General features: G+C 45.6%; 1 protein-coding gene and 1 pseudogene across 1 annotated transcript; both read right to left on the reverse strand.

Moving 5' to 3' along the window:
- Positions 1 to 1,701: 1,701 nt before the first annotated feature.
- Positions 1,702 to 4,818, reverse strand: LOC119309253 (probable endo-1,3(4)-beta-glucanase ARB_01444). Its single transcript, XM_037585285.1, has 2 exons — positions 4,665 to 4,818; positions 1,702 to 4,393 (listed from the first exon to the last, which is right to left on the reverse strand). The coding sequence occupies exon 2, from the start codon at positions 4,156 to 4,158 to the stop codon at positions 1,921 to 1,923; it is 2,238 nt and encodes a 745-aa protein (XP_037441182.1). The 5' UTR covers positions 4,159 to 4,393; positions 4,665 to 4,818; the 3' UTR covers positions 1,702 to 1,920.
- A 721-nt stretch (positions 4,819 to 5,539) lies between these two features.
- Positions 5,540 to 11,904, reverse strand: LOC119309254 (annotated as a pseudogene).
- Positions 11,905 to 14,453: the final 2,549 nt, after the last annotated feature.

Genomic DNA, 14,453 nt, shown 5'->3' on the forward strand with positions numbered 1-14,453 from the left:
CCTAAAAAAACATTTGGCTGAACCTAGATTTCTTGCGGCCAGACATCTGTTCCAACGGAAGGTTATTCACAGGGTGTTCAGGAAAAAGCTTCCTAGATCATCCTACCCTGTAAAGCTTCCGAGTGCGTGCAACAATATATACACGCTGTGTTCCAAGATTGTCAAACCTACAGCAGCTTCTTCCGATGCTCGTGCTTCAGTCAGGAGATGTTTTCTTTTTCAGTCCAGCACAAACGACCAAGACAACAGCGAGTTCAGTTGTTGATCACTGTGGAAAGAAAAGCACAACAGGAACAGGGTAGAAGCAATAACAATGGCGATGAAAAGTTGAAACGAGCAATGCCTGGCAAAGATTTGTCTGCACCATGAATCTGCATACAACTCGAGTCAGTCCTTTTGCAAAGACTGATCGATGGCCTAATGTATACATTTCAAAATTCGAGTAGGCAAGTCAAAGAAATTACACTACATACTTACAATCTGTATAATCCGTAGGTTGATGCTTTGAGTTCACTTCTGAGCATCTAAAATTGTAAATAGAGGAACTCTGGGTTTCGAAAATAAATTATGAAGTTCAAATTTCGGAATTTGTTTCATCTCTCATAATTCAAAACTTTGCGCATGGTCAGAACATGGTAGCGGCAGCAATGGAAGATGTCTGAGAAGGTAAAGCATGGAGAAAGAAGGTAGAGGGAGAAGATACCAGCATTTTGCCATGGAATATTTATAATCTTTACTATTTTCTACTCTCTCCATCCCAAAATAAGTGTAAGTTGTACAGAGGGAGTACTATTAAAGGGGAGTAGGTAGCGTCACCTCCACCTCCTCCCTCGGTTTTTTCCTTCCCACACCTCTGGGCTCTGGCCTCCCCCTCCACTTTGGTTTTCTTTCGGGGTTTTTTGTAATCTCAACAGATGCCCCACAAAATAAAACCAACGTAAATAGAGTTACTTGAAATAATCAAAACAAAATCGGTACTTTCCAGAACCACGTCATGCATTAACTCAATCAAATCAAATAAAATCAATTCTTACCAAAATCTCAACACAATTAGAAATTTCCTTGTCTTCCCCTACCCATATCCAAATCAAATCAAATCTTACCAAAAACCCCAATTAAATCAAAATTTTCCTTGCCTTCCCCTACCCGTACTCAAATCAAATTAAATCTTATCAAAATCTAGAATACGGTGAATGTAACCTATTCTAGATTGACGGACATGATTGATGTTGCACCACGAGAATATATTTATGCCCGCGTTGCAATGGAGCAAAAGGCATGGGATTTTGCTGATCAACGGAGCTGAAGTGGCGTTTATCCAATTACTCTTTCAAGCTGGTGAATTTTTATCTTCTGTAACCAGCAATTGTGGTACTAATAGCTCCTACCTAATTGTGGATTTTAAGCTACACATCTTACACAAGATGAGGCCTTCCCGATTCACTTTTCGTTTGGAAGAGTATTCAGCTAAAGTCAGAACATATCAGCAGTGGCTTCCTTTGTTTATCGGTTGTATCATGTGACCAACAAAACAACAACGTGTTGTGTTCTGTTGAACAATTATACGTTATATCCCGGTTGTCTGATGTGGAATCATTCTATTATACCCAGAAATGCAACACCGGGTATCGACAGGGTAAGCATAGATTGAACACAGCAGTAGTAAACTGGAACTTTTGAACACAATGTAACCTCCGGATGAATTGACTGTGACACCAACTTGATTTATTCAAATAAGAAGAGCACTATAACATTGTGAATTCGTGATGTACTGATGTTTAAAGTACAATGAACAACCACTCTGTATCTTACACCGAACCAGCAACACTCACAATCTGAGACCCGGGCATTTTCACTTGCAGGTACACATGACATACCTGCAGAGCATTCCACCTCCCCAGAAACTTGTACTCAGCGCCATCAATGGCCGTACTGGCGGTACCAGCAGCACCTGCCGGATCCGACAACTGTGTTGTCGACATTGCCGCGGCTATGGAGCCACCACAGAAGGTTTGTCAGTGTGTTACCGTCGTCATGTGATGCCAGTGCCCTGGTCTTGGCCAATGCCGACTCCTTGTCGTAGACCCCCTCCAGCGCGTACACGAAGCCCTTCCACCCTTCTCCGACACCGTCCCTCGCCAAGGCCGGCGTGGTCCAGCTCACCAGGTCCTTGACGAACCCAACGTCCGGGAAGAGGGCCTCGGTGATCGGCAGGAGCGGCAGAAGCTGGATCCCCAGCCTGCATTCCTTCCACTCCGGTGGCGCGAACCAGAGCCCACTGTCCCTCTTGTTCGCCCACAGGACGCCGACGACGCGGTTGTTGCTGCTGAAGTCATCCTCGTAGATCCCTTCTCCTTCCCGGACATGCCACCATGTCTGCGCCGCCAGCATCTCAAACGCTGTAAGCGTCGCGCCAACAGAGACGAGGTGTGTGTCACCATAGCTCAGTCCAAGGAGCGCAGCAGAGTAGTAAGCGTTAACAGCCTCGCTCGTGCTCTCCTGGTTGCGCCCATCACCGAACTCCGTCAGTCCTCCAGCCCAGGAATGCAGCTTCCAGAGATCGAAAGTCCTCAGCCTGGTGTAGCTCGCACCGCACTTGCGGGACAATGTCATGAAATCGGCAACCATGGAGTAGGCCTGGGACATGAACTTCCTTCCCCAGGATGGATCGATCTTGGCAAGCACAGCAATGGCATACAGGAAGTAGCCCAAATGGTAATGGTGATCGTTGTAGATCCCGAAGCCAAAGTCTGCGCCGGAGTCCTGCAGCCCCTGCTTGGTGACAAGGCCGCCCCATTTGGGATCATACAGGAAGCCATTCCCCTGGAAGCTGCCGTCCAGCCACGGCGTGACGGTGGCCTTCAAGAACCGATGCACGGCGGGGATGACGTCGGGGCACCCGACCTCCTCGGCGATCAACGCCAGTCTCGCCGCCCTGGCAATGGCCTTGCCGTAGAAGTAGGAGGAGGTGGTGGTGATGGGGCTGGAAGCAAGGCTGTCAACGTCCTTGCGCAGCGCGGCCACGACCTCGTCGACCCCGTCGTCGTTGACGCCCCGGGTGGAATGCCATGTTGGGGACAAGGGGTCGGTCTTCAGAACCCAGGAGTCGCCGACGACGCCGACCAGGTCCCCGTCGATGCTCCGGTACTTGAAGTCGTCGAGCACCCGAACGGAGCAGTCGTCGGAGAGCAGCCGGAGGTGGAGCGGGTTGGCGAGCATGAGCAGATCCCCCCACCCCTGCTTGCGCCATGTGTAGTCGATGCAGAAGGGCCTGTTCAGCGCGGCCTCCCCGGCCGTCGGGTAGCAGCGGCTGTACTGGTCGAGGACCGCCTCCATGGCCGGGTCCGGCAGGTAGGCGATCCGGATGACGCCGGAGAACCCCGGCGCCGCGAGCTGCGTGACGCTGGACTGCGACAGGCTGATCGGCGCGGAGGCGTAGAGGAGGAAGGTCTGGCCGCTGTTCATGCGGAGGCGCCACTTGGTGCGCGCGTCGTCGCAGGGCGCGGCCTCGAGGAAGGCGTGGACGGAGGCGACGGAGACGTCGACGGGGCCGGCGGCCTCGGCGGTGGCGACGGTGACGAAGGGGCAGCCGCGGACGAGGAAGGCGCGGAGCGACGGGGAGAAGTCGAGGGTGACGGAGAAGTCGTCGAAGGCGACGACGCGGTGCGGCTGCCCGGCGGCGGCGGCGTCGGACGGGGACGAGACGGTGAGGTCGGCGGCGAAGGTCTGGATGTCGAAGGTCGGGGAGTGGCTGCGCGCCGGGTAGCAGACGGTGAGCCCGGCCCCGGCGGAGCGGACGGAGTAGGGGTGGATGTACTCGGGCTGGTCCCCGTTCTTGAGCGTGAAGTTCTGGAAGAAGCAGTTGGTGGGGAGCGGCGCGGAGAGCAGGCCCGGCGCGAAGAAGCGGACCGGGTCGGGCAGCACCGTGGACGCCGCCTGCGGGAAGACGTGGCCCGCCGGGGACGGCGGCGCGGGGCGTCGTCCGTGCGGCGGCATGGCCGGCTGCGGCGGGGGCGGGATCGGGTGAGATGAATGCGGCGGTGGTGGGGGAGGTGGTGGCGGCGGCGGGGTGGGCTTGGGCTTGGCGAGGTTGAATGGGGGTTTGGAGGAGACGAAGCGGGAGAAGGTGTGGCCCAGCTTCTTCTTCCACTTCCGCATCGCCGAGTCCGTCCTCCTTTTATATACAGATCTCGATTTTGGCTTGATCTGATCCGTCGAATAAAATGGTACTGTATTTTCCAGGCTGTTTTTTTTGTATAAAAATAAATTTTGTCCGGGCTGGCGTGAACACAAATTAGGTTTTTTTTCCTCATTTCATTTTTGTCTGCATAGAAGAAGACTTTAGTTTGTGTCCGGCGTCCGGAGCGCGTCCGTCCGGCGTCCACGTTCCTTCCTGCGCGTAGACAAACGTGAAGGTGAGATTGACCCGACACCGACCGCGATGGGATGATTAACGGCTAAGGCATGCATAGGAAGAAGAAGAAAACGCGGCATGAACATGGGGGCAGATATTGCAAGGAAAGAAAGATAATTTTCCTTTACCAATTGGCATTGCTTATACAAAACGTCGATAACAACTTGTTTGGTTATGCATATACATATATGGTACTATTCCGTACTTTGGGGATAAGAACACGGAGAAGAACCACCCTAAATGCACGTACCTTATTATCAGAACCTGGACGGACGCCCCCTGCCCGACTTTGACGTGAGCTGGTTTGATGGCGGGCTCACTGGAAGCTGATGTGATATGATGGAGTAGTTGCGTTTCCGCACATGAATAAGTCCCCAAGTGTGCTATGCTATTATTGTTAGCCTTGCAACTTGCAAGGATGGGCACGGGGCAGGTGATTGATTGAGTTGAGTTGAAGAAGAGCGCGGGAAGCAAGCATTTGTCCCGCCGGGAAGGTTCACCACAGCATCACCGAAACGTGTTTCCTTCCGGAGAGAGAAGCTTGGGAGAGCAAGGAACCAAATGAAATGAATCATGGCGATGGCCCCCTCCCCTCGGCATCGCTTCTTCTTGCTTGCAAAGCCAAGCCAGGCCAGGGCCGTTGGTGTTCGTTACTTCTTCGTCGCAACTTGAGAAAAGTTTGTCTTGGTTGGACGCGACAGCAAGGAACATGTAAACTGCATCGTGTCGACCGGAGCAATGGCAATGGTGGGGTTGTTCCATCGTATCTTCACAGGGGAAGAAAGAAAGAAAGAAAGAAAGAAAGAAAGGGAGGTGGTTCCTGTAGTTGCTATCAGGGAATCCCAATCCCATCAGGCAAGCAAAGTAACCTAAAACGATCCCAGAAATGACGGGCATTCGTAACGTGACACAGACCAGGCGTGATATACTCCAGATCGATCCGTGTCGCCATCATGGAGTTGTCCAACCAAACATGGACCCAGGACACAAATCTCACATCACCAGAGTTATGCTTTTATGGAAGCCTCCCTTCGTTTCACGCAACTACTACCTCCGCCTCGAAATATAAGAGACCTCACTAGCCTACAAAAACATTTTGAGATATTTTGAGATGGAGGTAGTACAATCAACTCCCACATGGATGAAAAACCGCCGAAAGATACTCAAGTCGCACTTAACTATTTTTACAAGATAAGAAAAACTGGCACTGCCAATATGCTTTTTGCTACTGTCAGCATGGCAAGTCTCCATACATTCACCGAGTTCAGTACAGGTCCAAGTCCAAGATAGCGTCAAAAGTTCAACCAACCAAATGACAGCCAAGAGCAGGAACGCAAACATTGCCCAAACCGACTGCTCGACTGCAACATGTATGTACAAATCAGCCGCTGCGGCAGCTCAGAGGAGCAAACCTCTTCCAATCTACCCACCACCTTGAGCAGCAGCGCACTGTGACAGGCAGCGCCACATACACAACATCAGTAATTCAACCATGTATGTACGTATTTGAACAACGCAAAGGACATTGACTCGGAAGTACATACTCCGCTTCTAAATATAAGTCTTTTCTAGAGATTCTAATATGGACTACATACGATGAAAAATGAGTGAATCTGCACTCTAAAATATGACTATATACACCCATATGTTGTCCGTACTGAATCTCTAAAAAAGACTTATGTTTAGAAACGGAGTACGTACTACTTTATTGTCTATTCATGTCAACAGCAGGAGCCTAAAACTGGAAAACATTACAAGACAATCGACACGGATTCGATTCACGTGCGTTTACCAGATGAAGTTTTTTTTTAAAGAGAAGAACAAACCTGGCATGGCCTCGTTCGTTCTAGTTCTGTTTCGACTCTCTTGATTTCAAATATCAGTTTCCTCCACATCAAGACGACAAACCTCTCCGTGTCATCATCCAACAGAGATAAAAAGAGCTCCACCATTCTGGGTGCACTCACATGTTCTTTCATGGTTTTGACAACGTAGTCCACAAACTCTGGCAACTCCGCGTCGAAAATTTCCGTCAACTTCCTTGAAATCCAAGGCCTCATTCTCTCATGCAATCCATGCTGCAGGAAGATAAACTTATTTCATGTCATAAATACTGAATGAGCTGGAGTTAAACATGCATGGTCCACAAAGACAACAAATTGACCGGTTCCACGTACACAAAACATTTTTTTTCAAGTACAGTAACTGAAAATGGAGAAGGTGGTTAATGCTGTTTCACCTCGTCATAAATTGCCCAATTGATATCATGGGAAAATAGCTCTTCCTTCGTCTTAGGACAGTAGCAAGCAACTGTTTTAGCTCTTCCTTCTCCTTATGGACAGTATCAAGCAACTGGTTTGCATCCAAAGTTTTATTGTCCCCTGACTTGGATGTAGCTTCCAATTCATAACCCACTTTTTTCTCTCCTGCATTGCTGATCTGTTCATATGAGAGTAGGCCTGGTGCAAACACAATGCGCACTTTGCCGTTGCTCTTATGAAACCCATCTACTGTCCAATGAAGCAAAAACAAATCCAAATTCAAGATAACTAGAATATGGAGAAGATTTTGTAAATTAACGGGAAAAAAAACTCACTTGCCCTGTGCTGACTTTTCGTCTCATGTTCAACTGTAGATTCACACTCCATAGGGGCATACATTGTCGATGCCCCATCAATTTGCAGAGAGGACTTTCCAGCTGCAGTCACTTCTCTATCTTTCCAACATTGCAAACCCACAGCTATCCTTTCCCTTAAATGGTCCTCTTTTTCGCATTGTCTCCTGATTTTCCTCTCCTCTAGTGCAATACTTCTGGAATCAACATCGCTATTCTCATCAACAACTTCATCGTCAAGAGGGAAACAACCCGGATCACCAGCTAAGGCCCCTAAATGACCGCTCAGTGATAAAGGAGGACTGGCAGACACCTGAACTGGCAGAATTGGTGAACCTGGACATTTACTCTTCATTCTTTCTTCAACCGTACTGTGTATCTTTTGCATTGCATCCTTATCAGCTTCATTGGCCTTCTCTTCTGTAGTACTCTGACCATATTTCTCAAGATATGTGGCTGCATTGACATTAAGCTGTATAAACCAAAAGATAAGCATATATGAGAGCAAAATAAATATTTGACTAGATTGAGAACCCGCGGAAAAAACCATTGCAAATGAAAGCTTGACAAAGAATTAAAAAATGCTCAGGAAAATTTGCAAATGAAGCAAAAGGCAAAACGGAAATGAAAAGGCTTTCTTTTCAAATGCATGTACTCCTAGGCCATTAGGTTCATCCATAAATAAATGGAACGCTATCTAACAGTTTCAATTCTTCATAAAGAGAGAAGTGCATAGAAGTCATAATGAAAACTGCAAGGTCACAGTTGATTTTGACACATAACATTAACGGTAAGCAATTTTACATGGATAACTTCCTTTTATGGACAACTCGCTGTAATCAATAATTCATAAATACCAAGATGGTTTCTCGAATATTATCAGAACTTTGAGTGTATTATATGATCTACACAACAATTATTTTAGAAAACACTGTACCGCATCAATTTGCAAAGAAGACTTTCTAGCTGCAGTCACTTCTCTCTCTTTCCGACCTTGGAAACCAACAGCTTTACTTTCGAGAATACTGGCACTGGCAGATACCTGAACTGGCGGAATTGGTGAACCTGGAAGTTTACTCTTCAATCTCTCTATAATCATACTGCGTATCTTTTGAATAGCATCCTTATCAGCTTCACTGGCCTTCTCTTCTAAAGTTCTATCTCCGTGTTTCTGAAGGTAATCTCTGGTGGATTGATTGACATTAAGCTAATTTCAAAAACAAAACAAGCATAGATAAGACAAATAAGCACTTCACTAGATTGAGAACCCGAGTGGGCAAAACATTACAAATGAAAGCTTGACAAAGAATGAAAAAAAGATATGCTGAAGCAAACTTGCAAACAAAATGAAATTAAGCATTCCACTAGATTGAGAACCCAGGGGGGGAGGTGGAACATAACAGATAAGCTTCACAAAGAAAGAAAAAAAAACATTGTTCATACAAAACTTGCAAACAAAAAAATCAAAGGAAAAAACCGGAATTCTCGAAATGCATGTTCTCCTATGTTATTGGCTTCATATAAGATCAGAGTTGCTTTTGAAGCATGATGATAGCATTGAAAGTAAGCAATTTACAATAGTGGGATTATTCCTAGGCTCCCAGCTGCCAAATGGATACCTAAACAAGGTTAACTTTCTTGCATAGATAAATTGCTGAAATTAATCACTCAGAATTACCAAAATGGTTTCTCAAATATTATCAGGAACTTCCAAGTACTCCCTCCGTCCGAAAATACTTGTCGCGGAAATGGATATAAATGGATGCATCTAAAACTAAAATGCGTCTAGATACATCCATTCCTCCGACAAGTATTTCCGGACGGAGGGAATATTATATATGTTCTACACTATGATTTTTATAACAAAAAACTACTACAGAAGAATGGGGATCCTTATCAATTCCAATCCAACCCTACTTTTGTAACACACACAAATATACATATATGACTCCCAATACTTAAGGGGAGAATGCAAGGATTCATCCATCCTTCACTTTTAATTATTTAAAGAAAACTTTATGCCAATGCCACTACTATCAAAGCCAATCCAGCTTGTGTGCTCACTTTTACGTGAATTACCTGAATGTCACTCTTCCATTAAGGCCACTTATGCTCCCTCCGTCCGTTTCACAGTCAGTGCGGCATAAAATCAACCCCAAAAGAATAGGCCCCGCATGGTGGAAGCGTCTCACTGCTCATTGTCGCGCAAGCTCTGTCATCATTCCTGCCTCTAGAAAGGCGCAATAACCCCAGGCTACGTAAAATAACAGAAATACCTCTAGATCTCACATGGCAGAATCCTCTCCACTCACTGCCGCATGGGCCCACCTGCCCTTCATCTGCCTCTAGAAAGGTGCACCCCCAAGACATGTAAACTAACGAAAATACCATTAGGATCCACATGATGAAATTTTCTCTCCACGTGCTGCCAGGTCTACCAGTCAGACCTATAGAGAGGCGCACCATGCCACCTCTCCACCGCTCCCCCCAAATCCCCCAAGCCACCATGGTTGTAGGCCTATTATCTCCAATTCTTTTTTTTTGCATGTCTACTAGTATTAGCAAGATACTTTTCAAAATGTTGTAGTCGACAATCCAACAAAATGAGGTATGTCATGTACTAAAAAGTCATAATATATATCTCCACTCTGAAAATAGCATCTCTAACTAGGGTACCACTTTTGTAGGAAACAGTACATCTTAGTCTACATTTATTAGTATACAAAAGTTGCAAGCATAAATGACGTGCAGACCAGTACATACCACCAGTTCTTGGCCATCAACACTCAGTTTGTTGAGCAACCGCCTTGCACGAAGACTGCTTTCAGCAGACTCAAACTCACAAAAGCCAAATGCAGTAGGAGTTCCATCTATGGGATTTGTGACTGGCTTCCAACTTTTTACAGGTCCACAGACCTGTAGCAAAAAAGAGGCACATACACACTATTATCTACACCCTCAACCCAAAGAAGATGTGGTTTAATGCCTCGCAACCTTTCCTTGTAAACTCTCCAATAAACTACCTTGTATTCATAATAAATATCCTATAATCTGCTTCACCAGAAGACAATAGGTTTAACAAGAACAGTTTGAACAACAACTTAATTCTAGTGATACGGTATTAAGAGATCATTTTACAAACAGAGGTATACTATAAGTTCATAAGAAGCAAAAATAACAATACCTCAAGAAGAGAAAGAATAAAATCTTTGTCCACTGTTGACGCAATTTTGCCTATGTATACATTAAATTGTGGTATATCTGCTGGAGCAACAGGTGGGACAGGTGGTCTGGTCGCAGCCACAGGATCAGAAACGCCATGAATTACCACTGGTCGTTGATGCGAGAAAACGCCAGGAGGATACATGAGGCTTTGAGGTGAGCCTGGAGGCCCTGGACGGATAGGATACTGTGTAAAATACCTCGGATCTACTGCAGACAAAAGAAAAAACAAATTTTCCTTTTGCCATATCAGTAAGTCTTCAGTAATCCAAACACATGATGCATAATCTATCCTTACAAATAAATCAACTTAACAACAAACAAAAACAAAATAAGTCATCGACAAGTCGTAATAGCCTGGGAAAAGGCATTATAGTGCTCGGATCAAGCAGATGAGTAAAACAAAGCTGGTCATTGCTCTCAGCATCCCTTTGAGTAGAACAATGCAATGGAAGGTTTATTTGCGAAAAATAAGAGAGATGTACATAAATGTACTCCCTCCGTCCGACAATACTTGTCACCAAAATGAATAAAAAGAGATGTATCTAGAACTAAAATACGTCTAGATACATCCCCTTTCATCCATTTTGATGACAAGTATTTCCGGACGGAGGGAGTAGATTGTAATACTTCAACCAGAATAAAAATTCATGTAAACATCTTGCTATTAATCCAAATAATTAGCATGACATATCGGCGGTTTTATGCAAATCTGGAGGCAGATATATATGGGCATCCAAATCTGAACCTAATCAAACACAATAGGTTTGTAGCAATCATTTGCAGAACTCTCAGAGATCATACCATAATCAATGCAGTGCACTAAAGACTATGAATGCTTGACAGAATGTGTTGCTATCAATAGCTTCTTACTATAATGTGTGAGATGACTTCAACATAGAAATGGAAATGATACAGCAAACATTTCAGAATGTTAACTTGGGAGTTTGCAACTTTCTACTGTGGGGCGATGTACATATTTAAAAAAAACTAATTGAAGCAGCAAAATAAACCACAGCATGAACTCAAATGGTGTAAGAAAAAAACCCTCAAATGGTGCACATTGTGTTTTTAGTGTAACAGAACAGCCAATAAGCATTACCAAACACAGCAAGGTCGTGGAAGCAAACCAAAAGACACCAAAGGTCGTGTAAGATCACTAGATCTTCCGAAACAAACATGAGACTCGCCTTTCTTGCAGGGCGGTGCATCAAGGCACAACCATTACTGTTACAGAGAAGCAGTCAGTCAAAGGTACACGCCGTCCCCTCTTAGTTACTCTGATAATCCACCATTATTGCAAAAGATAAGCGACCAGCAATTCGCATTGCGGTAAACAGCTCACCGAATGGGGGGAAGGGGGTGCCTGGGTACGGACCCAATACACCCGGCGGCCATGGTGAAGGCAGGTATACGCTAGGCCGGCGGAAAGCCGCGGGTGGCATGACGGGCGGGAATGCTGGGGGCCGCCACGTGCGGTAGAAGGGCGCCGGGTACGGCGCCGGCGGCGGAGCGCCGAGGGTTTGGTTGTGGGGCGCGAACGGGATCGGGATGGGGTTGAGCCTGAGTTGGGGGGCGGCGTTGCCGCTGGGTTGGGCGGTGGAGGCGGCGTCGTGTGGGCGCGACATGGCAACCACGGCGGGGAGGACGCTGCGAGCAGCGGGCAAAGGCGAGGTAGGCCAGTTTTTTAGGCGGCTTAAAAAATAAACTACCCCTCCGCTGCTTAAAAAATACTCCCTCCGTCCGCAAAGAAGTGTACATCTAGCTTTTGTTCTAAGTTAAAGTTTTAAAATTTTGACCAACTTTATAGAAAATAATAATAACATATATGACATCAAATTGATAGATTATCAAAGTACATTTCAAAACGAATCTAGTGATACTAACTTGGTGTCATAAATGCTTTTACTTTTTCCTAGAAAGGTGATCAAAGTTTTAAAACTTTGACTTAAGACAAAAGCTAGATGTACACTTATTCATGGACGGAGGGAGTAAGCCGCTCTCAAAATTTATTGAGGCTTCTAAATTAATTAACCATGACTAGTTCAGAAGCCCCAATGAATAAGGGAAGCGGTTTATAGAAAAAGTTGGGGGAACTGATCCTTAGATATGCGCGCACACACACCGTGTGTGGCTCGAGCAAGAGACAGCCCACCCGGGCTGTGCGTGGACGAACATTAAAATTGTTCATACGTGTGGGCGTAGTTACTTCGTGTCACACGTCCAACAAGTACTACTTATCTTCACCCTACGTGTGGTATGAAGCAAAAATGTCCACATGTCCTAGCGCAGCTACATTAGGTACCCGCGGGATAACAATTTAGTTGTCATCCAGGATGACAGATGTAGTTATTCGAGATGGCAAATGTATTTGTAAAAGTATGACAACTCTATCTGTTCTAGTTAACTATAGTTGTCGTGTCTAATTTATAGTAGTTGCCGCGTGTAACCAAACCATAGTTGCCGTGTGTGATTAACTACTTACCACATATGATCAAACAGTAGTTGTCATGTGTGTTTACCTAGTTGTCACGTGTGGTCCAATCATAGTTGCCATGTATGGCTAATTACAGTTGTCATTTGTGTTTATCTGATTGTCACGTACGCGTAACTGCAGTTGCCGTTTAGCAACGAACCATAGTTGCCATGTGTGGTTATCTAGTTGCCACGTACGCATAACTGCAGTTGGCATCCAACAATGTACGAGTGTCATGTGGGCGAAAAGCAGTTCACCCGCACGCGCGTGGACAGGATAGTGGATGTGTGGGCAGAAACTAGTTCACCCACACAGCGCAGCTGGCAAATCGCGCGCTGCGGGGCGTGTGGGCAAACTCTCCAATGCCCACACACCATCCCCGTCCTACGTGGCACGCAAATTCTGCCTCAATGTGTCCATATTCGTGCAAACTCGACTGGACGGTGATCCACGCGTATGGGCGAGTTGCAAAACTACCACACGTGTGGGCGTTATCATTTGGATTCTTTTAGAGAAATTGGATCGTTTGCCCCACTTTATTCCTCCATTTGATCATTTGCTCCCCCCCCGAGAGGCTGCCGGGTGGGGCTCGGGGCCACTGTCATTAAGACAATCAAGAGGCAAATCATTAAACCCCTTGTGAAGTGAGGCAAATCATTCAATCCCTTGGTTTTTTTACTCCCTCCATTTCTTTTAACTCACCATATAGGTTTTGGCTTAAGTCAAACTTCATCAACTTTGATTAAAATTATGAAAAAGTATCAAGATTCACAATGTCAATTCAATGTCATTAGAAGCATCATGAAATTAAGTTTTCTAATGTAGATGTTGGTATGTTTAACTATAATTTTGGCCAAAATTTATAAAGTTTGACTAAAGATGCAAAATAAAAGGAAATGGATGGAATACTGGTAGGGAAATCTAAAGGGCAGCTATGATTCGCAAATACATGAAACCAGGATTATGAAAAAATAGAGGAATTCTACCAGTTGTATAAGTGGGTGAAAAAAATCCTCTAAAATATAGTGCAAACGAATGCTAGGGAATAAATCCTAAGGATTCTAATTTTATGAACCAAAATACCAACATAGGAAAGTTTCGGGATCCAAATCCTTCAAAATCTTATAAATTTATTTGAATCAAAGGAGGCCTAGGGATTTTCTCTTCGGAGAGACTAACGGCGGCAAGACAACTACGGGTCAATTCAGAGTGGCCAAATGATGGTCGGAGGGAGAGGGAGGAGCCAGTGCGAACAAATCGAAAGAGATCTATGGAAAGGGGAAGGCGAAGAGCATGAGGAGAAATAAAATTGCGATACAACCATTTAGGTTACTCATGTACCTTATCATGATCTATTTCACTAGCTCTGCAGCACAACTACGGTAGGTATTTCCCTCAATTATGAAACCAAGGTATCAATTCAGTAGGAGAACCAAGTAACACTATGTAAACGGTACCTACACACAAAGAACAAATATTTGCAACCTGATAGAGTTTTAGATGGGCCCATCGAGTGCGAGTGAGATATCCATGTGTATGTGTGACCCAGGTAGATAGAGAGTTTGAGAGAGGGGGGGAAGAGCTCCGAGACGACAGAGTGGTGCGTGAGAGAGTTACGGGCAATGAGCCAAGGAATTTGTGTGCGTACGATGAGTGCACCCAAGATATATAGCTTGGACTAGCTAGCGTGTCATACATAGTGTGTGAGAGAGACCTATAGATGGAGT

The sequence above is a fragment of the Triticum dicoccoides genome, chromosome 5B, assembly GCF_002162155.2.
Source record: "Triticum dicoccoides isolate Atlit2015 ecotype Zavitan chromosome 5B, WEW_v2.0, whole genome shotgun sequence".
In the NCBI taxonomy this organism is placed as follows: Eukaryota; Viridiplantae; Streptophyta; class Magnoliopsida; order Poales; family Poaceae; genus Triticum; species Triticum dicoccoides.

Coding starts and splice junctions, on each gene's coding strand:
- LOC119309253 (XM_037585285.1), bottom strand. CDS start 4,158: ATGCGGAAGTGGAAGAAGAAGCTGGGCCACACCTTCTCCCGCTTCGTC.